At 47.3% G+C, this 23,835-nt stretch overlaps 1 protein-coding gene across 2 annotated transcripts in view; it reads right to left on the bottom strand.

Annotated features, from left to right (window-relative positions):
* Window positions 1-928: 928 nt before the first annotated feature.
* Window positions 929-23,835, bottom strand: part of CUNH12orf75 (chromosome unknown C12orf75 homolog) — a 42,202-nt gene continuing 19,295 nt past the window's right edge. Inside the window, exons 3-6 of one of the 2 annotated variants that reach the window (XM_040984854.1) lie at window positions 6,861-6,896; window positions 4,682-4,761; window positions 3,916-3,945; window positions 929-1,824 (exon numbers count right to left, since the gene is read on the bottom strand). In XM_040984854.1, the coding sequence (XP_040840788.1) occupies window positions 3,923-3,945; window positions 4,682-4,761; window positions 6,861-6,896 (139 nt within the window). In that variant the 3' untranslated portion in view covers window positions 929-1,824; window positions 3,916-3,922. Of the gene's footprint in view, window positions 1,825-3,915; window positions 3,951-4,681; window positions 4,762-6,860; window positions 6,897-23,835 lie in introns of both variants that reach the window. The other variant, XM_040984864.1, reaches the window with a different exon arrangement.

The raw sequence follows: 23,835 nt of genomic DNA, 5'->3' as shown, positions 1-23,835 counted from the left end.
GGGAGTGAGGGGGAAGAGGAACCCACCACTGGAACACAACAGTAGTGACAGGATGACAACATGGAGCAGAATGTCATGATTTCTCAGATTGGATCGACTTTGCTCAGCCACACTTAGTTACCCTGGTCAGCCCAGAGTCCTACATCCCCAAAAGAAAAAATTGGAAAGAAAACAACTAATGGAATTGAACTGAGTGGTACAGTTAAGCGTACTGTGACCACTGCTTAATGTCTCAGCTTTGACAAACGTCCGGCTTCTGCAGCAGAAGCCAGCACAGAGCAAGTAGGAACTCTCTGAACAGCCTTTCCCATCTTCTAGAAATCTGAAATTAATTCAAAACTATTGTCTAAAAGTCAAACTCAAGGGACAAACTGCTGAAGTTCCACCGAAAAGCAGTTATGAACTTGGGGATAAACAGACAGGACTGCGGATATCATGAAAACTACCAAGTCTGTAAGTCTGACTTTTTTCTTAACACAAATTTAGTGCCCCTAAGGCTGCCACACGGACCTAACAGATGAGAATGCCTTCTTGTTGTGAACACCTTTGGCTTTCAGAAAGGGTTTATTGGGGGGGCAGCAATGTAGTATGCCAAGTCAAGCTTCTGCTTGTAACATGGAACCCCCTATGGTTCTGGAGTGCCTAGTTCTGTTCTAATTCAATTCAGCTCTCTGCTGATGTACCCAGGAAGGCAGTGGGTAAAGATCGGTCCAGATGTGTTGGTCCTGCAACTCATGTGGGAAATCCGGATGGAAATTTCTCACTCATGGCTTCAGCCTAGTCCAGACCTGGGTGTTGGGGCCATTTGGGGAATGAACCAGCAAATGAAATATCTCTTTGGCTCTGCCTCTGTGACATTCTGTCTCCCAAATGAGTAAACCTCTAAAAAAAAAAAAAAACCGTTTTCAAACATAACTGAAAATTCAGGTAAAGAAGGCTAAAAATGTTTTAATCGTTGAAATACACTGGTAAACACAGTAATTTACATTGCCGTATTGAGCAGACACATATCATCATCAAATTAAGGACTTTCCAAATATCCCACTAGTCCTCAATCACAGGTCCTTGAAAATACAGAATTCACATGAAGAGCTGAGATAATCACACCAAAGTGGAACGGGAGACTCAGCGAGCTCTCAAGTATCTATCTGTGGTCACACAAGCCTTGACTAGAGGAGACAGATACTGAATCAACAGGTGCACACTGCATGCAAATTTAACAAGTTTCCTTTTAAATATGTCAATGTAAAACACTATTCGTGATAAAGGAAAATCTTGGGTATTTAAATAAAATTTGAAAACCAAACAGTAAAAAAAAAAAATAGGGGGGAGGGAGACAGAGTTTGTGTGCATTTGTTTGTGTGTAATAAGAATAAATTCACCCATTTTACAGCTAAAAAGCAACAGGAAGTAGAAATGAGAAAGAATATATTACTTTAGGGAATTCAGTTAGATCAGCTTATTCTTTTAGATTATAAACAGAACAAGGATTTTGTCATGTAAAAAAACTATCAAAAAAGTATCCGTGAAAAGGCATGAGGGGAGTGGCTGGGGGACATGGTGTGGGTGGAGCCGGCGGTCGGGTGGGACAAGGCCACCTCCCAGTCTGAGACCTTGACACGGCAGGTGGATCTGGAGCATTCCAGGATGGAGCGTGTTGTCTCAGCACCCACTTCCACTACCATCTGCACCCGTGAGTCTAACCGTGCACCTAGGAGTTGGAGGAGCAGGGGAGCCGAGGACAAGTGTTGGCAATTTCCACAGAAACAGCTGTGCACGTTACAACATCACCGGAGCCACATTCCTTCCAGACGGATGGACAACCTGTGGAGACAACCAACACAGAAGAGGAAAACAGCCAATTGGCAAAGGTAGAACTCAGATTAAAAACAAACAAACAAAAAAATAAATAAAAACCCTTAGGCCTGCCAAGTATTTACGGATTTTAAGGAAATCACATATGCATGGCCCACCCAGATCCACTGATCTGACTCAACATGAGGTCAAGTGTGACGCTGGGCCCTGGTGACATTATAAACTATAAGAAAGAATCCAAGTGGGACGGTTAAGAAGACTTAGAGACCTCTTGGTTGAAACACAACATGATAAACATGGTAAAACCTACCTGCAGGCACGCCAGCATCATCCAAATTAAACACACACACACACACACACACACACACACACACACACACGCTTCTTGGGCTCAGCCTCAGGCTCCCCCGTCCTGGCCAGCACCCGCAGGCTGTCCGCCATCTAGCATTTGAGGCCAAGTACCGGGAAGCCCTCACACATCCCAAAGGATCCTCCCTCCTCCCTAGAGTCACCCACAGAGGAAACTACACTTGTGTATGATCATTTTAATCATCTCCAGGAATTCCAAAATCATTTCTCAGTTGCATTCAAAAAGTAGCCAAATCCACATTGAACATTGGGGGCTGGCACTGTGGTACAGGGGGAGAAGATGCTGACCTGTGACACTGACATCCCAACCCCAGCTCCTCCACATCTGACCCAACTCCCTGTTAATTCTCTTGAGAAAAGTATGGGAGGACAGCCCCAGTGCTTGGGCCCCTGCACCATGTGGGAGACCCAGAAGAAACTCCTGGCTCCTGCCTTCAGCCTGGCCCAGCCCCAGCCATCGTAGGGAATAAAGGTCTCACCCTCTCTGTTAACACATATACATACACCCTAAACTTTGGTCACTAAATGGATCTAGTTCATGCAGTTTTTTTTTTTAAGATTTATTTGTTTTTATTCAAAAGACAGATTTACAGAGAGAGAAGGAAGGTAGAGATCTCTTCCGTTTGCTGATTTACTCCCCAAATGTCTGCAACAGCTGGAACTGGGCTGATCCAAAGCCAAGGTCTCGCACATAAGCCCAAGGGCGTGAGCCATCTCCCACTGCTTTCCCAACTGCCTTTAGCAAGGAGCTACATCAGAAGTGTAACAGCAGCCAGGACTGAAACCAGTGCCACATGGAACACGGGAGCCGTGAGTGGAGGTTTAACCTCCTATGCCATGGGGCCATGTCCAGTTCTAGATTTTAAGGTCAGAACAAAGTTTTTCTGATTATTCCCATAGCACACCTTTCTCTCATGAGGACACTGCCCACCTCCAAGTTTCTATCCCATAACTGAGGTCCAGAAAGCCAGGAGTGCAGCACACTTGTCACAGTTAAGTCCCATGGGGACATGGAGCTACCATGGAAGACAAACAGCCTTTTGACTTAGGAGAATTTTCCAGGCAATTCTAAGGTGGCATAAAGCAAAACTCAGGGTCCCACTGGAAACAGTAAAAGAATGGAGAATGCCGAGACTCAAGACAGGTGACCATCAACAGCCACGCATACTTACAGCCACGGATGCGGAAGGGGCATTTTACCAGCTGTCTAAACTGGGCTGCCTCCTCTAATACTGCTAAATCATCGTCTGCGGATCTGGACTCTGAGCTCGAGGGGGAAGGAGCATCTTGACTAACTCCTCTGCAGGAAAGCTCGATTGTGAGAAGCAGGATTTCCGTGCTTCCTCCCTGCCTCCCTGTGCAGGGATGCCTGCCACCATGGCTGGAGTTCTGGGACGGGACACCTCCTCCCTCAATACTAACTCGCCCCTGGTTACTGACACGAGTGCTAATCTCATGCTCTCTCCTGGCCTGTCACGTACAACAAGGCCCTCGCGGTCCTTGACACTGCAGAAGGGTGAGAGGGCAAAGACGCAGGGAGACGCTTTGTATTGTAACCAAAATGAGATGTCTGTAAAACGGCTGGAAATGTGTTAAAACACACTCAGTCCCACAGGAGAAATGCCTCCCTCTAATCCCCAAGTTCAAGATCTTAGAAACACGTAACAGTAACAGCTGTCAGTCATCCTCCAGAACAAATACACAGAATCACGTTAGAAAAACATACAGTACCTCTTGGTTACTGAGTCGTGTGAGGTTCTTCTAATCTTAAAGAAAAAAATGAAGAAAGGTTAACTGTTCAAATTATAAGCAGCAAATTCTAGTTTCCCACAAAACTACAAACAGTGACCGACATGCACACATTTGCTAGCAAAATGGAAATGGGCCCACATAACTATAGTCTCTCAAAGACAGCAAGAGCCCGCCTTGGATGCAAACGACATGTATCAATAACAGGTGTATAGAACTACCCATCAATCCGGCAGGGACTCCATCAGCATTCTTTACGGCAAGCCTCACTTACACCCTGCCTGAGGCCCCTCTCTGAGATGCTGCTGCCTGTTACTTACACAAAGACTTCACTGTCAAAGCTGAGAAAAGGGACCTTTGCTTTGTTTAATTGTACAATAGACAGCGAGGTTTCTATTCCTCATCAGGTGAAAGTCATCACCTTTAGATCACAGGAATTTGCCTTTACATTCTGCAAAAACTCCGTGACATGTTTTAAATGCTGGCTTTCATGTCCACACTGCTCGTCACTGGAGTTTAGAAACTGTAAGCACCTAGGGGTGCATAACCACAAATAAAAGCTAAATCCTGCTCTGGAATGACTCTACACTTGTGGGTGGCATCTTCAACACACGATCCCAAGAACAGGTAGTTCTTACGGCTCTTCGTGTCTCAGTCACACGTAGGTTGAGTCAAACGAGCTGAAATAAAAATGTTCTATTTTTCCATAAAACATGAAGATACTGAGAATAAATACCATTTGGCTTACTTTTGCGCACAGCCTTTGTTTGATTGGACACCACACTGACAGCTTCAGATGGTAGGCCAACATAGACGCCTCCGTAGTTTCTTTAAGAAAAGAAATCAGATCGAATGAAATGGTTCCATATATTTATAGGATGCAAAAGAAGCAAGGAGTACTTCAAGCAATTATGTAAACTGTTAAAAATCACTCATGATTTTTCAAAAGTACAATTTTACAATATTACTGTCCTTGGAAATACATATTTTTTTTTCTATTAAAAAGAAGCTAGTGAAAATTCACAAAGTCACACTGGCCTAGTAGGATTGTGAGAGATTTTTACTGGCAATGAGAAAGAGTTATAATTCAGTATAACACTAAATTATCATTAGAGTGACAAGCAACAATTAATCCAGCAACACATATTATCAATTCAGAGTGGTCAACATGGTATTAGGTGTTATGGACACACAGAAATATTTCACTTACAGGAAAAATACATACAACATTTGTAATCTGTAGTTTGTTTTTTCATAATGTGCATTTTCCAGGAACTTATTGAAGATCCCACTTATACAGGGATTTCAAAAAATTCTGCACTAAAATTGATTATGTTGTAACTTTATTCTCCACCAAATTTTTAAAAATTAATTTATTTTAAAAGTAGAGGGCCTAATGAAGGAAACAATATGGAAATAATAATCTTACCCACTTTCCTGTAGCCCTTGAACCTTTTTACCCTAATTAGCTATGTAAATAATGTCAAAAAGAAAAAGAAAAAAAAAGTAGAGGGCCTGGCATGATGGCTCAACCAACTAACGGTCTACTTGCAAGTGCCAGGATCCCATATGGCTGCCAGTTCGTGTCCCAGCTGTTCCACTTCCCATCCAGCTGCCTGCCTGTGGCCTGGGAAAGCAGCAGAGGACGACTAGAGCCCTTGGAATCCTGGGCTCACATGAGAGACCTAGAAGAAGCTCCTGGCTTCTGGCCTCAGATTGGCCCAGCTCTGGCCACTGCAGCCATTTGGAGAGTGAACCAGTGGATGGAAGATCTTTCTCTCCTTCTCTTAGTAAATCTGCCTTTCCAATAAAAATACATAGATCCTTAAAAAGGGTGCCGAGGAGGGGTCAGCACGGTAGCCTACTGGCTCAAGCCCTCACCTTGCATGCACCAAGATCACACACGGGTACCAGTTCTAATCCCGGTGGTCCCACTTTCCATTGAGCTCCCTAATTGTGGCCTGGGAAAGCAGTCAAGGATGGCCCAAGGCCTTAAGACCTTGTACCTGTGTGGAACACCTGAAAGAGGATCCTGGCTCCTGGCTTCAGCTTGGCTCCATTCCAGCAGCTGCAGCCTCTTGGGAAGTAAACCAGCACGTGGAAGAGCTTTCTCTTGGTTCCTGTCTCTCTATAAATATGTGCTTCCAAGAAAAAATACATAAATCTTTATCGTCCCACTTTTAATATATATGTGCTGCCGAAACGAGCACCATAAATCTTTAAAAGAAAAGAAAATAGAAGGGTGGCAGACAGAGAGGGAAGAGAGAAAGAGGAGAGAAAATACGAATCTTCTATCTGCTGGTTCACTCTCCAAATGGCTACAACAGCCAGGTCTGGGCAAGGCCAAAACCAAGGAGCCAACAACTCCATCCAGGTCTTCTACACGAGCTCAGAGGTCCAAATGCTGGGCCACCGTCCGCTGCTTTGCCAGGCGCCTATACAGGGTGGGTGATGGATGCAGAGAAGCTGGAACTCAAACCAGTTCTCCAATATGGGATACTGGCATTGCAAGCGGCAGCTTACCTGCAATGCAACATTGTTGGCCTACAAACTTTATCCAGAGCGCCACAGAAAGTGAGGGAGTGAGAGTGCTCAGTAGTTACAGCAGTCTCCTCTCCAAGGAGGAGGAGAGCAGAGAGGATGGAGAGTGAAAGAGAAGTCATGCAGCTACAACGAGCATCCTGAAATCCACCCTAGAGAGAGAAGCTCAGCTGGCTGCACAGGATAAAACCCAGCCTTCCTGGGAAGAGGCCAAGATGAAGAATTCCAGGCCAGTTCTCTTCCAGATCACACGCTCCCACCTGCGTTCCCTATGCCAAAGTTCTCCTGGGGTAGACTGCATGACTGGTCACGTGTTACCATCTGTGGGGTCTATAAGGTACGGACAGAATTACTCATGCGGAAAGCCACTGTAATGCCAAACATACCTCCTCTTGTCGTCTTCTGTTATCGACTCCTCTGCCCTGAAAAGTTACAAACATTTGCCATGAGCCACCTGGTGACACAGAGACTTCATTTTTGTTTATGAACCAAAAGGGACTTCTGAGTTTCCATCTAGAATGTAATTCTGTAAATACGGTATTCTGGCTCCACCTCAATCATCTATATGCAAATAAATAAGTAAATAAACTAAAGCCTGGTAATTTTCTACTTACCAAAATGTGCCAATCAACCAAACAACTGCCAAAACACGATGAGGAACTGAGGGCAGCTGGGGTTGTGGAGAACACAAACATAACTCAGGTGTCAGGAAGCTCCCTTGGCGGTGCCCCCTGTTCCCTGTGACGGCAGGTTGTGGGCACCCCATCACCTGTGCCTATTTGTAAAGCAACAGGTCAACCAGATGGTCTCAAGATCCCTTCCAGTATTAAGCACGGTTGCAGTGTTTCTGCCAGTTCAGTGGTGCAAACAGAGGTGCTGAAAGGTCTAGCTAGTGCAGAAAGAACTGAAGCCAATTTGATTTCCTTCTCTCTAAAAGCATGCACCATTTTCTACATGATCAACTACAGAGAAAGGGAGGAAATGTCTCATTCAGAAAGGTTTCCTGCAAGTACTAGCTAACTAGCTCTGTTACCTGTCCGAGAGGAAGAACACAACTCAACAAAGTGCAAACACACCTCATCGAACTCGGAGGGCAATTTCAAGGGGCATCGGTCAGGAGGATGGCAGCCTGAAACATCTTCACTGCATTCTGTGATTCTAGAAATTGTCAAACTACAACTCCACTCCCATAAAAGCTGCAAATATTTGAGACTGTGGGTGTGTGTGAGGTTTGGCTTCATGGCATTAGCCAGTGCATCCCAAGTCTATAAAAAAGGAAAGCGCAGATTTGGCCGTGATCTTGCTGGAACCCAGCTAACATGCCAACAGATCGCCAAAGCCACCAGGAGACCTCATTTATGCACATGGAACACAGAACCTCAATTTGCCACATAGTCATCAGCTTTGCCAACCTCCCCCTAATGTTCACTTGTTGTTTAACTCCAAGGTGTCAAAGTTAGCCGGTAAGGAAATTGGTGTTATGCTTACTAACATGGATGACAACCTGCTACTGACTACTTTAAACTAAAATGGATTTCTGACCCTCTAATACAATTAATGGGAAAATGATGAAGACAAATTCATTCAAGATTATTAGAACTGTTGGCTTTGTTTTGTGTAACTAATATTATGGGTAAATGGTTTTCAGAGCTACAACTGGTAGACCACAACACTCTCATTGTCTCATGTTTCCTGCCACAGCAATTCTTTTCACATCTGATTACAAACCAGCACAGTTCAACTCTTTCCCTCTTTGCCTAACTCTGCATATTGATATCCTCAGGGTCTTAAAATGTTTCTTTCACTTCCTCAAATCTAAAGAAAACAGTAAATTATTTTTCATCTATTATCAGTTATGAACCCTTTAGTATCCTAAAACTCAAGCTGTATCCCCTATTATAAAATTATTCACCAACATCACACATATAACGGTCATGTAGCTTTATTTATTGGATATGCAATTGTGTTTGAGACAGAGTACAAAATATCTAAAAATTCTAACTTGATAAATGTCCATTAAATAAGTGGTGATGCCTGTCTTTCCATGCACATTCCCATGCACAAGACTACTGTCACATTCATTTCTGTCACAAACAACTCCTTTTCAGAAGAAATCTGTTGTTCACTTATTTACTTACTTAAAAGGCAGTATGAGCTAGAGAAAGAGATAATCTATCTTCCATATACTGGTTCCCCCTCAAATGACCACAAACGTTAGGGCTGGTCCAGAGCAAGCTAGTAGCCTGGAACTTCATCCAGGTTTCCCATATGAGTGGCAAGGACCCAAGTACTTGAACCATCACTTGCTGCCTCCCAGGCACACTAGCAGGGAGCTGGATCAGAAGCAGAACAGCCGGGACTCAAATCAGTCCTCTTTTATGGGAATGCTGGCATCTTAAGCAATGGCTTAACCCACTGTGCGATAGCGTCAGCCCCTACCAACAATTTTTAATATGAAGACTGAAGGACTCCACGAGCAAAATTGCACCATGAATGAGCCCCCAGGCACAGCGCAGGGCATGTCCCAGGCTTCATTGCTGTTCCTCACAATAGCTCGGGCAGCTTTAACTTGAGGGCATCAGTGCAGAGAATCATGTGATTAGCAAACCTGCAGAACCAGCAAGCAACACTGGATGCCGCCCCATCCCTCAAACACTGCATCCCGATTCACACTCTGCCTGCCTCTGAGAGATGGACAGGTTAAAAACAAGCCCGTTCTCCAAGCAACATGGTAGTTCTGCTGCCATCCACATCCCGCTAGCAAAAGTTTGCAGTGTCACTCCTTGCTTGCAGTGTTCACGACCTGCCTGTGTAGGTGGACCAGCCACTTTGCTAGAGGTATGACATTATTTCTGTTAGCATCCCATTCTCCAACACAGGCATGAGCCACATGCTGAAGATGAAAAACGAAGGTTCTGACAGTACAGCAAAGGTCACAAAGCACAGGCAAGAGAGGCAGAAGGCAAGCCATGTAATTCCAACTCCAGCTTACAGAGAGAGAGAGCACAGACAGGGAATAAGAGACAACATTCACTGGTTCACTTCCCAAGTGGCTGCAACAGCCAGGGCTGAAGCAGTCTGAAGCTAGGAGCCATGAGTTTCTTCTGGATCTCTCATGTGTGCAGTAAAGGCCTCTGGGCTCTGACAGCCCCTATCTCATGCTTTGGGGTCCCAAGACCCAGGGATGAAGGCTCTTGCCATTATTGCATCTCAGTTACCTTGGCTCTCATTCCTGGTCCTCTAGGATCTGCTTAACCAATGCTCATAGTCTCAGCTAAAATAGTTTCTGTGGTTTCTTTTTTCCCAGTGGGACACTCCATTATGTGAGAATGCTTCAAAGAAGCACCAAGGCATAGGAGGCTAAGCTTCCTCCTGCAGTGTCAGCATCCCATATGGGAGCTGATACGTATCCTGATTGCTTTGCCTTTAAGATTTATTTTATTTAAACTGGAAAGTAAGTTTTACAAAGAGAAGCAGAGGCAGAGAGAAAGATCTTCCATATGCCAGTTCATTCCTCAAGTGGCCACAATGGCTGGAGCTCAGCCAATTCAAACGAAGCCAGGAGCTTCATCCAGGTCTCCCACATGGGTGCAGGGTCCCAAGGCTTTGGGTCACTCTCCACTACTTTCCCAGGCCATGGATGGGAAGTGGAATCCCAGCGCATGCTGGGCCCATCACTTGGGAAGACAGCAAAGGATGGCCTAATTCCTTGAGTCCCTGCACTCATGTGGGAGTCCTAGAAGAAGCTCCTGGCTCCCAGCTTTAGATCAGCTCAACTCTGGCCACTGTGGGCAATTAGGGAGTGAACCAGCAGGTAGGAGACCACTCTCTGTCTCTCTTCTCTGTGTGGAATCTACCTTTCAAATAAAAATAATTTAAAACTTATTTTAAAAATTTGTGGAAACTGACATTGTAAGATCAATTTTTCTGAACATGCCTAAAACATCTCAAGCATAGATCTCTTCCTCTTTAATCAAGCTCAATCATCATGACACCGATGACTGTACCAGGAGTCATAGTAAGACTGAGATATCACAGAATTGGGGGTGAAAGAGTGCACGGTGTCTACCTGGCAGAGAGGCAAGACCAAGATGTGCACTGTTGGCCACTCCAGGTACAGACCACACTCATCACCCTTGCACACCAGAGACTTCAGAACAAGAAGCACAGCTATGCTGAATCTTTTTTTCCAAAAAGATAACCAACTGTGAACAACGGCTGAGACTGGAGTCCCCACCTGATCAGGTTGTCAATAATCCCAAGCTCTCTCTAAGATGACGCTGCCTCCTGTACAGGCCAAACGGGCAAGCTAGCTCGGGACACGAGTGGCGTCTGCATGCCCTCCCAAGTCTTCAGTGGGAGCACTTGTGTGTCACCCCCGCCCTACGGGTGGGATGCAGGCTCCCATATGCACACTCTCCTCTGCTCTGCTGTGATAGCTTTCAATTCACAGAGGACCAAGGTGGGCATGTCTGCGGGATCTCAAACACATCTACACCAGTTACAGAGCTAAGCAGAGAGTCAACAGCCAGGACACAGGTGTGCAAACAGCCAGCCCCACGGGAACTTGACCCTGAACCAGTATTCTATGCATCACCTGACTATCAGAAGCACAGGCCAGCCACTTCTTCCAGCTGTGCACTCAGCCCCTCCGGGGAAGACCAGAAAGGGTATCCCCAGACACATCCCTCGGGCAGTGCTGAAAGCCTCCTCAAGGCAGCCTGGCCTCCCCTTGGATTGAGGGGTTCGGAGTCCCTCAGTGGGGGATCTGGAACCAGGCTAAGGGAACCGTGCCTTTCCACAAGAGTAACTCAAGCCAGGCTTCTGACTCTCAGATCAAGTTTTCCTCCCAGAGGTAAATTTTACACGCATCTTGCCACAGTGAAAAAACTGAGAAAAAAAATACATAGAAGCAGGGGAGAAATTAACATTCAGAAAGCCATCCTTCCAATCTCTCCTCTGGGGACTGGGACCATGCAGTTGTCATCAACAAGCACTTCGGGACAAAAGTACATGTGCCATTTGTGCCCCGAGCCCTGCTCCCTCACAGCAGGTGTGCCTACCTTGGCTCAGATGGGTAGAGTCTTGCTCTTCCTCAGCCTCCATTCCTCTGGTATCCCACCACGCCCATGAAGCTAAGAGCCCTGTCAGTGGGTGCATCTCCCTCTGTCGAGGCCATCGGATAGAGGCTCACAGCACAGGGCATCCCCCTTCACTAGATGTGCTTCTCAGGGTCATCCTCTGTGGTGGGGTGCTGGTCGCACCTGAGAAATTCATGCCCCCACTCATTTCTCCTTAAGCTTCTGCATCATCTCCTCTCCAGTTTCCCAGACGGCCCTGGCAAAGTCCTGTGTGGGTCAGACTGGGAGTCCACGGAGTCTGCCCTTCACCACAGTGCCGGAACTGTTCAGAGTTCCTGCAGGGCCCCTGATACTGTGGCAAGGCGCATTGCGTTCAGCCACTGCTCGTGCAGCCCACCTCCCATAGCAAAGTGCCAGAGAACAGACTGCTCTGCTTCCAATTCAGCTTCCTGCTAATGGAAGCAAGAATGTGGGAGATGAGGGCTCGAGGACTTGGGCTTCTGCCACTCACATGGGAGAATCAGCTGGGGATCCTGGGTTCTGGCTTCAGCATGGTCCAACCCCAGCCATGGCAGCCATTTGGTGAACGGATCCACAGCTCTTGTTCTCTCTCCTTCTTTCTCTCTCACTCTCTCTCCCAACCACTCTGCCTTTCAGATAACCCTTTTTAAAACGACAGCAATATTAATCAATTCAGCCTAAGTCAATACACACTCCCCTTAGCCTTAGAACCTTAGAACCCATTCCCACACATACACTGGTCCTTCAAAAACTTCATGAAAACATGGTACGAAAAGTATGTGTTTGTTTGGATGCAGAAAAAAAGTGATATCCATGCATAATTTTTTTCAAAATGTATATTTTCTACATATTATTAAAAAAAAAAAAACAGAGTGAGGGAATGGCACCCAAAATGGGATTCCTCCTGCATCCCCAAGGTTTGTGATGAGAACAACCACAGAACCCTGTGGCTGCTGTGCAGTTTCTTCTCCCTGCTCTAGGACTGGGCTTTCCACTTGACCTTGGAGCACACTGAGATCCAACCCCATCTGTGGGCCTTTGGGGTGTGGCTGAGGCAAACGTGGGAGAGGAGGATCTCAGGCAAGGCCACAGTCCCAGCGGACCTCACCCACCACCACCTTGCCTAACCTTGTCTCAAACCCTGTCTCTAAAGGAAACCAGAGCCTCTGATTGGCAAAAAAAAAAAGTCAGTTGCTCACCATTAGTTTCACTTCGGTTCTGATTTAGGCCAGCCCCGAGCTCCCTCGAGCTCTCAAGACAGAAAATGGGCAACAGAAGAAGGCACGACAGCTGCCTCGGTCTCTCTAGGGGTTACAAAGCCCCAGAACGCCTCCCCGAGATAGGGAACTGAGTCTTACACCGGAGAAAGAAGCCCTTGTACTGAACGCGGCTGTGATGACAGTCCCCAACCGCCTCACCTGACTTCCCTGGCTCCAAGAAAAGGGGGGAAGGGAAGGGATAAAGAAGCAGGCTGGCTTTGTTTCGTAGTTTTTTTTTTTTTTTCCACTCAGTGATATAAGCATCCACCTAGCTCAACATTTTTTTTAAGAGCCTGTCTTTCCAGGCTTGAGATTTAAACAAAGTTTAATTTCATCTGAGGGTTAAAACTACAAATGCAAGTTCTCTACTATCAGTCATGAATGCCCCGATGTCAATGGCAGAAGAGGCACATTACAAAGAGGAAAGAGCCAATGGAATGGACTAGAGGGGATGGAGTTGAGGTTTGAGCACAAACATGGTTCCTTTTACATTCAGAGCCAGAACCAGAACAAGAAGAAAGACTTGTTTCCGTCAGACATCCTTAAAAATCAAAGCGGGAGGTCCCACATCCTGGCATGGCACGCTAAGCCGCTGCTGGTGACACAGCCTCCGTCCTACAGCGCCGGCTGCTCGACTTCTGATTCAGCTCCCTGTTGATTCCACTGGGAAGAGCAGCAGACATTACCCCCTCAAGCTGGAGACTTAGATGGGGAGCTCCCGGCTCCTGGCTTCATCCTGGACCAGTCCTAAACATTGCAGCCATTTGAGGCATGAACCACATTCAAGTGGGTTTACATCTCCCTGAGAAATTGCTGTCTGTTAGTTGCATGTGCACCTGCCATCCTGCAGAACAAACTTGGATGTTAAATTTGTCTTTTTCCAGTGAAAACATGTCTGAGAATCCCATTTCTCAGCTGCTTTCTCTGGCCTCTAAACAATCGTTTACTTCTGGTCCTACACTTCTTGTGAGAAAATTCTGGAAAGTGACATGGCAATTGAAGACACGGAAGAGTAAGTACTTTTGAAACAGAACCACACCTTTTGAGCTTCAACACATTCCTTATGGACTGCGGAACATTCGTTAGCAACCAATTTGGTCTAGCTCTTTAAAAACTGTTCTGGACATTTAATTAAAAGTGGATCTCTTTGTCAGCAAAGAGCTAGCTTTTTTTTTATCAAATAACAGATGTTCAAGAAAGGCAGAATATCAAGGTGAAGGCCATCTAAGACCCTGGGCCTACAGGGCTCCATCCAGACTTTTGCTCAATACATCACAAACATATCTGCAGAGAGCCCAGCGCGGTGGCCTAGCAGCTGAAAGTCCTTGCCTTGAACGCACCAGGATCCCACTTCCCTTCGAGTACCCTGCTTGTGGCCTGGGAAAGGCAGTCAAGGACGGCCCAAAGCCTTGGGACCTGCACCTGTGTGGGAGACCTGGAGGAAGTTCCTGGCTCCTGGCTTCGGATCGGCATAGCACAGTCATTGTGGTCACTTGGGGAGTGAACCACTGGAGGATGATCTTCCTGTCTCTCTTCTCTGTATATCTGACTTTCCAATAAAAATAAAATAAATCTTAAAAAAGTGTCTACAGAAACAAGTATGACTGAAAATAGATTATATTCTCCCCACTTTCAACATCTTTGGGGATTACTGACGAGAAAGTCCCAGTGAGCCAGCTCAACTGACTCACGCTTGTAGAATAAGATACTGCTTGTCACTGATCTCGCCAAAGCAGACCCAACACCTGGCATGTCAGGAGAATGCAACGGACTAAAAACAACACCCCTCTTAAAGGTTTCTTTATTTGGAAGTTGAAAGAGAGGAGAGAGAGAAGTCTCCTGTCTCCTGATTCACTGCACAATTGGCTACACAGGCCAGGGTTGGGCCAGGCCAAAACCACGAGCCTAGAGCCCCATCTGGCTCTCCCACATGCAAGATAGGGACCAAAAGCAACCCTGAGGCCATCCATGCTCTGCTGCCTCTCCAGGCACATCAGCAGAGAGCCGGCTGGAGAGCGGAGCAACCAAGATTCAGAACTGGTGCTCTGACATAAGATAACAGCAGGGAAGCTAAAAGCTAAGCTCGCTGCACCACACTGCCGGCCCCCAAAGACACCACTTACAGCTTGAGTCACTGACAGAGAGTGGCTGGTCTCCTTGATTACAGAGTGGCCATGAATTCCACCTGCAGTCCCTTCCTGGGAAGTGGCTAAGAGCAGCAGGGGGTCTTTCTCACCCTTGGCAGAGATGGACATGGATCCAGCCTCTTCTCACCTCTCTGTTTCATGTCAACTTTGTAGCCTTGACCTAAGTGGACCCAAGAGACTGAATTTCCCTTCACTTGTGATTCAGCTCTGAGCTTCTTGTAGTCAGGGCTCCATAAGGAGGGCTGCCACCCAAGCTGCACCAAGTCTGGAGGGCAGGGTGCTCCTTGAGGCAGCAGGGTGGTCCTTGGGGGCAGGGGACACCATTTACTTGGTTTCTTGAGCAATCTAAAGGTTCCAAAGGTGAAATAATGAATGGTCACAAGGACAAACACAGGATGACAATTGACAAGCAGCCAACCACTGCAATTAGCATCTCTTAACCCATCCCAGCCATAACTTGCCTGAGAAGTCAAAAAGATCACACTTCCCTTCACCTTCCAGAAGCGCAGACATAGCTACACAGCAAGGAAGGCACGTATTCCTACTTTTTCATCCAGAAAAAAAAAATGTTCTAAATATAGAGCTATTCTTATTACAGCTGATCCAAGAAGCAAGGAAGCAGCCTATCATCTTTTCTTTCTCCATATTTGGAGGGCCAATAAAGAGACGGAGCTCCCTGTGCCTTGTAAACATGTCAGATGTCACACGAAAATCCCCAGAGAGCACGCACATGCACATGGCTCCAAGTGACGGCGCTCAGCACTGCTTGTGGCCATCTTCCACAGCACATCCATCCAGTAAAAACGTTTTCCTCCATCTACACTATAATGCTCCAGGTGGAAGTGGAATCATTCCATTCTTTATAATACGCTTTTAATTAAGATTTACCTATTTATTTGAAAGTCAGAGTTACAAAGAGAGAGAGAAAGAGAACCTCCATCCAATGGTTCACTCCTCCAAGAGGTTACAACAGTCAGGGCTGATCCAGACCAAAGCCAGAAGCTTCATCTGGGTCACCCACGTAGATGGCAGAGGTCCAGGTGCTTAAGCCAGCCTCTGCTGCTTTTCAGGCCATTTGCAGGGAGCTAGGTTGAAAATGGAGCAGCCAGGATCCAAACCAATACAAAAGCAAGATGCTTTTTGGGTAGCACCTGCTCCTCCTGGAGGATGATTTCTGATTAAAGCAACATTCTACCATGCATCATTTTGGCCTGTGTTTAACCCCGTGCGTTTCTTCATCTTTTCACATCTTCTTCGGATACTTCTCTCGCAATGTCCCTCCTTGTTTGACTTCCTTGGCCAACATCCCTTTGTTTCATCCAAAACATGTTCACGGGTCAGTAATACTCATGTCACAACAATGGCTTCGGTTTCTCTTCAGGTGGAGACTGTGAATCGAAAGTTCCCACACACGCCCTCTGCTCTCCTAAGGAACACACAGTTCCGGGGTCAGCTCAGCACTGCTTGCTGTGCCAATGCCATTTGCCGTAAGGAAGGCAGCAACATTCTCACCAACTCCTCATGTTAAAAAACTCTGGGAGGCCCAGCGTGATGGCGCAGTGGTTAAGGTCCTCGCCTTGCACGCCCGAGATCCCATATGGGCGCTGGTTCTAATCCCGGCAGCCCTACTTCCCACCCAGCTCCCTGCCTGTAGCCTGGGAAAGCAGTCGAGAACGGCCCAAAGCTTTGGGACCCTGCACCCGCGTGGGAGACCCAGAAGAGGCTCCTGGCTTCGGATTGGCATAGCATCAGTCGTTGGCTCACTTGGGGAGTGAATCATCAGACGGAAGATCTTCCTCTCTGTCTCTCCTCTCTGTATATCTGCCTTTCCAATTAAAAAAAAAAAAAATCTTTGGGGCAGGTGGTTGTGGTACAGCAAATTCAGTCACTGCTTGGGACACCAGTGTCCCCCATGAGTGTGCTAGTACATATCACACTCATATCCAGATATATTCCTGCATCCTGGGACGCTTGGGCACCTGCCACCCATGTGAGGACTCAGCCCAACCTAGGCTCCAGGCTTTGACCTGGCCCAGCCTGGCTATTGTGGACATTTGGGGTGCAAGCCGCAAGCCAGCAAATGAAAGATATATCTCTCTCTCTCTCATTCTGCCTTTCAGGTAGATGGAAAATAAACTTTAAAAAAAAAATTGAAACAGGTTTAAGCAAAAAAAAAAAAAAAACCCACAACACTTTTCTTTCCCTGATGGTACTGCTTTTCACAAAACCTGAAAATTCTCAGCATAGAAATCAGTGCAGTGGTACAGCACGTAAAGCCATGGCCAACAGCACCAGCATCCTCTGTGATGGCCAGTTCAAGTCCCAGCTGTTCTACTTCAGAGCCAGCTTCCTGCTCATGTGCCTGAGAAAGCAGCGGGGGATGGCCCCAAGTGCTTAGACCCCTACCTTCCTGTGGAAGACCCAGAAGTTCCTGGCCTACCCCTGGTCATTATGGCCTTTTGGGAAATAAACTAGTAGATGGAAGATCTGCTTCTCCCTCTCTCTGTAACTCTGTCTTCAAATAAATAAACCCATCTGAAGGAGGATGAGGAGAAAAGCCAACAGTATGGCTGCCTTTCAAGTGAGTCTGGACCAGCTGAGGCGAAGCAGAGCTTCTCTCTGTAACTCTGCCTTTGAAATAAATAAATGAATCCCAGTATCTCCAGACAGAGGCGGAGTCAGCATGCTGCACACTCCCCCTAGAGAGCTCCTCCGGACAGCACCCACTTCACTTTTACTCACAGCTCTCCCCTCTGGGGGACAGACGCCGAGCCCAGCAAAAAGGGCACCTGTGTCTCATACCTGAGTACATGGGTTCAATCCCCAGTGCTGGCTCCTGACACCTGCTTCCTGCTGGTGTAGACCCCAGAAGGCAGCAGTGATGACACAAGCAATTGGGGTCCTGCCACCCCCATGGGTGATTTGCATTGAGTCTGTGACTCTCAACTCCTAGCTTTGTCCTGGCCCTGTCCCAATGCCACTCTGGCAAAGCATGCCCAAGGCTGTTCCACAGAACTTGACTCCTAAAATCACTTCAGCCCTGACATTTCAGCATAGAACATCCTACACCCTAGGGAGGGGACACACACACACACACACACACACACACACACACATCTTCCTTCCAATCTTCTCTCCACCACCAAGGAGTCATCTTTCCATGCTGTCATCACCTCCATTTCACCTACCCTGCTGCCTATTCTTCCCACCCCACTCTCTCATGGCTGCCAATGGGAATGAATGATTGCCACAAAATGGGAATGAACCATTCTGCACCACAGCAAGGCCCTGGATGCACTGGGTATTCAGGTATTCCTGAGGTAGGCTCTGCCAAATCTTTTCAACTACCTTTAAACAAACAAACAAATACAAAGGATGTATTTATTCATTTAAAAGGCAGAGTTACAGAGAGAGAGAGAAAGGGAGAGATCTTTCACTCCTCAAATGACCACAATAGCTAGGGCCAGACCAGACAGAAGCCAGGAGCCAGGAGCTTATTTTGGGTCTCCCACATGGATGCAGGGGCCCAAGAACCAGCCTACCTTCAATGGCTTTCCCAGGCACATTAGCAAAGAGTTGGATTAGAAAGGGATCAGCCAGGACACAAACTGGTATTTATGAGGAATGCCAACATCGCAGACAGTGGCTTAACCCACTATGCCATGGCACCAGACCCAACAACTCTTAAACCATCTAATAATTGCAGGTACCATTCATCAGGCCAGCAAGCATGGAGCGAAGCAATTTCCTGGAGTAGCGAACATGCTCCATCTAAAACCCCTTAGAACATCTGCAGTTACTCAACCTCTCGGTGCCCCGAGAGCTCTTCCATCCAGACAGTAAAGCAGCACTGTTCTCTCTACCACGTTGTCGGGTATGAGGGAGAGAATGAACAGAAAACGCTGAACGCGGTGTGTTGCGCAGAGTCCCCAAAAGGGTTAGCTTGAACATAAGGATGATGACAATGATAATGATGGTGAAGAGGACAGCCCAGACAGCTAATTATCCTGGTGATTCCTGTTCAGTTTTGTTTTTAATTCTGAGTGAAATACAGAGCTCCCATTCGCAATTCACTCCTCAAATTCTCCTAACAGCAGGAGCTGGGCCAGCCAGGACTCTACCCAGGTCTCCTATGAGAATGGTACCAATGATTTCAGCCATCACTGCTGTTCCCCAGGAAAACTGGAGTCAGGAGCCAGATCCAGAAATTGGATCCCAGCACCCAAATGTGGGACGGGGGCAGCTGAAGCACGAGGCTAAATGCCTGTTCCCTATTTTATAGATAACGACACGAAAGACACAGTATCATATGGGTATTAAACAGTGGAGAGAATTTCAAACACGGGTCTCTACCTCTGAAATACAGGTGGTTTTTTTTCAATAGGACCTCTTCATCCCCCCGTCTTCACCCTCACAAGACAGCCCTGCCTCCTCCTACCCAGGCAAAGCCCATCCATCAAACACACTCAAGTTTTCAACTCCCAGGATTGAAGGGTTCAGCTGACATGAGCATATCAGATGTAGGAAATTCCTAAAGGTCCAAGGAAACTCAGGATTACAGAATGGTAATCTCATTTTTTAAAAGACAGATGGCCAGTATATTTTGATAATTTACCCCCAGATAATTTTCTCTGTAGTTGGTACCTTTTTTTTTTAAGATTTATTTATTTATTGGAAAGTCAGATATACAGAGAAGAGGAGAGACAGAGGAAGATCTTCCGTCCAATGATTCACTCCGATCTGAAGCCAAGATCCAGGAACTTCCATATCCCACACGGGCGCAGGGTCCCAAGGCTTTTGGCCATCCTCAACTGCTTTCCCAGGCCACAAGCAGGGAGCCGGATGGGAAGTGGGACTGCTGGGGTGATCCCAGCGCGTTCAAAGCGAGGACTTCAGCCAGTAGGCCACACCGCCGGGCCCTGTAGTTGGTACCTTGTCTGACCATGAAGCTGGTTTGTAATGAGACGATCAATTCAGGCCCAGCACAATGGCTCAACTGGCTAAGTCCTCCCCCTGCAAGAGCTGGGATCCTGTGTGCAAGCCAGTTCATTCCCAGGACTCCACTTCTTCCCCACTCCATGTGGGAGACCCAGAAGAAGCTCCTGGCTTCTGACTTTGGATCGGTTTGGCTCTGGCCTTTGAGGCCACTTGGGGAGTGAACTAGCAGAAGGAAGATCTTTCACTTTGTCCCTCCTTCTTTTTGTAAAACTCCGCCTTTCCAAAATAAACAAAAACCTTTTAAAAATACATTTATCAATTCATAAGTGTTAGGGGGGAAAAAGGTATTCAAACGACCTTGTTGCAGCAAGTGGCTGTACCTGTTTTTATTTCCGATAGCAAACATTTAATTTGAGCCAGCTTATATCATTTCTGTTTGAAATGTATTTGTAATTCTCTTATAAGCACTGCTTAAACTTTCAATCACAAGATTTTGTTTGTAAGGGTATCCACACTGGAGAGGAAGCTTGGCATCAGCCTGCACATGTTCAGCTGCCCTCAGCCTACCACCCCTGTTTTGTCAATAAAAACCTAGTTTGTCTTGAGGGAACCATCTCTATCCCTTCTCATTGGCCACATGGCTGGGGGGGCGGGGCTTAGGACACAAGTCAGCTCCAACCACACCTGGTCAATGACAGCCCCACGTTCTTCTGGCCCCTTCACTGACACAGGCAGGTGCAAGCCCCCCACGGGCTAGTGACAGCCTAGCTCAAGGACCTGGGATCAAACTGTCACTGAAAAGCTAGGTCCTTGACCTCAAATCAAATGAGGAGACGGTTTGAGAGTAGAGACTAGGAAATCCACCAACAGAGGAGGGTCGCAGACCTGTGAGCCTACCACCTCCCTAAAGGAGGGTGCTCCCAGATTTCTGAAGAGGCTCCGTGAGCTGACATGATGGCGAAGTATGTGGGGAACTTCCCGAACCCCGAGGCTCGTCACTGCACCCATGACAGTGCACTCCTTCCGTTCCAGCTTGGTGCTGCTGGAGGCCCACAGGTGGGGCGAGCACTCCCAGCCTGACCAGCTTGTCTTGGTCTCACTGGCTATTTCTCGGCATGATCATGTTTTCCGGCATGATGAAGCCCAAGCGGGCCCAGCACAATGACCCAGCAGCTAAATCCTCACCTTGCACATGCCAGGATCCCCTGTGTTATCTCTGCATCGCCTACTTTCTCTAAAAGGCACTTCTTGTCCAGTTTAATGTGTTTAAGCTAAGGGAGGGTGGCCAGGAGACCCGGATATGGGGCCAAGTAACATCTGTGTATAAGGCACTGTCTTAGTTTCAAAACCACAGGGTAAGAGGAGCTGTTTTTCCACAAATTCGTAAGATGCCAACTGTCCACCTCAAACACCCTTCGACAAGGCTGCCTTCAGACCAGTTCCAAAACAGCCAAGCAGAGGGGAGAGGGTCCTCTCTGGCCTGGGGCCACCTGCACCCTGCAGTGACCAAGCCAAACCCCTGTGGCTTTTCCACCACACCGGCCAATAAATTCCTCTTTGTTTGTTTAGACCAGTTGAAGCTGGGTTTCTGCCATTTTCACCCAAAAATATCCCAACGCAGCCTTTCCGTGCCAAATAGCTAAGATAATTCACTGAAATAAAATGAACGCATGGTTCGTTTCTACGAGTTTGTGAAAGCAGCCAGTTGTCATCGCATTGCATTCACTTGTCTGGCTCTGGGTATTGTTGCAGTGTGATTTAAAGAGACAGAAGAAGGCCCAGTGCAGTAGCCTAGTGGCTAAAGTCCTCGCCTTGCACTTCAGGGATTCCATGAGCGCCAGTTCTGTTCTAATCCCAGCTGTTTAACCTCTCATCCAGCTTTCTTCTTGTGGCCTGGGAAGGCAGTCAAAAATGGCCCAAAGCATTGGGACCCTGCACCCATGTGGGAGACCCGGAAGAGGCTCCGGGCTCCTGGCTTTGGATCGACTCAGCTCCAGCTGTGACGGCCACTTGGGGGAGTGAAACAGCAGACAGAAGATCTTCCTTTCTGTCTCTCCTCCTCTCTGTATATCTGACTTTCCAATAAAAACAAGTAAATCTGTAAAAATAAATAAATAAATAAGGAGACAGAAGAACTTGAGGAAAGCACAGGCTCTCATCTGGCTAAAATCTTACAAGGCTACACCCACAAGTTCAAGGGAAGTGGAATTAAAAGATAAATTTTGTTCAGCACCAAAACAAATCGCATAACTCGTACATGTAGGGTGTCTTCAATAGGTTCACAGAATATACATGTTACCACCACAACCCCCAAAAAAACAATGCATGAATTTCAAAGTGTTTTGCACCAAACAGCCCATGCTTCTACGTATCTAGGGCTAGCCCGCTACGTCATAATCCCTCAAGCCTGTTGTAGGATCAACATGCGTGCGTTATCCTTCATCGTCATCCCAGTCCCCTCCCCAAACTGCCCCCTAGCTTCTCTTACTCTTCCTCATCAGCCAATGAGTACCTCTACCAGGAGGGAAATCGGCAGCGACCCTAGGTAGCCACGGAAGAGCTGGCAGATGTTTCCACAATGTCTGCCTCTAGCCCCATCCTTGCCTGTCAACCTCGGACACTTGCTTTCCCACGATGCACCTGTGTCTCATCTGGGACCAGGGCAGAGACAATACCAGCTGGCCACAGGAAGGCTAAACTCCACACAGAGGAGCCAGGAAATGTCCTGAGGCTTGCGCCTCACCCTACTCAACCCTGCCCAACTGTATCGATCTGCATATTCAGTTAGGGACCACAAGCATCCCCCCCAGACGCACCTGTTACACACAGCAGCAGCCCTTTGGCCCTTGCTGCCGCCTCCCACACCTCCTCCCACCCTCTCTCCTCCCAGGCAACTCCCTGGCTCACTCCTGACGGGCACCCCTTCTTCTGGGGTTGTCCACGCTCCCACGTGAGTGTACATTCACTCTCCCACTTTAAACAGATCCTCCTGCCACCTGTACACCTGTCTCTACTTAGAATTTTTAGCTCTGGGACAGCAAGGACTAGGAATAAAACCTGAGAAATACGTTGTCAGAGCAGATCCATGCTCTCTTCATGGGAAAGATAAAGACAGAAAACCACACTTCCATAGACAAAACCATCCACACGCACAAGTGGTTACAAATAATACAGCAATCTGGAAGAAAACAGTGAGTACCGGCTGTCTCGAGGTAGAATAATAGCTGTGTGTTTTTTAACGTAGCTTTCTACACTTCTCAGTTTCTCACAGTATTTCACAATAGAAGCACTTATTTTTCAAATCCACTTTCTCTTTGTGCTACCAACACGGTTCCCAGCCCTGACTGGTGAGTATCCAGGAAGTAAAACTGCACATCTTTGCTCCCTGCTTGCTATTCCCTTTGTCCAAGTCACAGAAGGCCACAGTCCCTCAGGTGACCAGCGTGGCCATCACGCCGCATCTGATGGCGCTCGGCCTCCCTTAGCCGGCTAAGTCTCCTGTGATGATCACCCAGCCCTCCCCCGGCTGAGACTGGAAACCTCAACCTCACACATCTTTCGCTTGCTACTCCAACTGAACAGCCAACAAATGTCATCCATTCTGTTTCCACACACCTTGGGCACTTCTTCCCCATGGCAACTGTGTGCTATCCGACCCTCACACGGCCCCCATGCTGGGCCTCGTGCCCATTATTTCTCTGTGCCTACACCTTGCCCTGTCGCACGCAAACATCATAATTTAATTCTGCTACCTTAAAAATCTCTAATGGCTCTTGAATGCACACCACATCAAGCCCAATTATGAGCCTAGCATCAAAGGTCACTCACAAGCCGTACCCTGCCCATCAACGTCATCCCTCCCAGATGCTCAGCTTGTACCACGGGCTCCAGTGCAAGCTGCCACTGGCTGGCCCC

The sequence above is a fragment of the Ochotona curzoniae genome, unplaced genomic scaffold, assembly GCF_017591425.1.
Source record: "Ochotona curzoniae isolate NIBS_2020 unplaced genomic scaffold, NIBS_Ocur_1.0 contig_1014, whole genome shotgun sequence".
In the NCBI taxonomy this organism is placed as follows: Eukaryota; Metazoa; Chordata; class Mammalia; order Lagomorpha; family Ochotonidae; genus Ochotona; species Ochotona curzoniae.
Note: the sequence above shows the minus strand (reverse complement) of the source record. Positions and strands in the feature narration are given on the sequence as shown.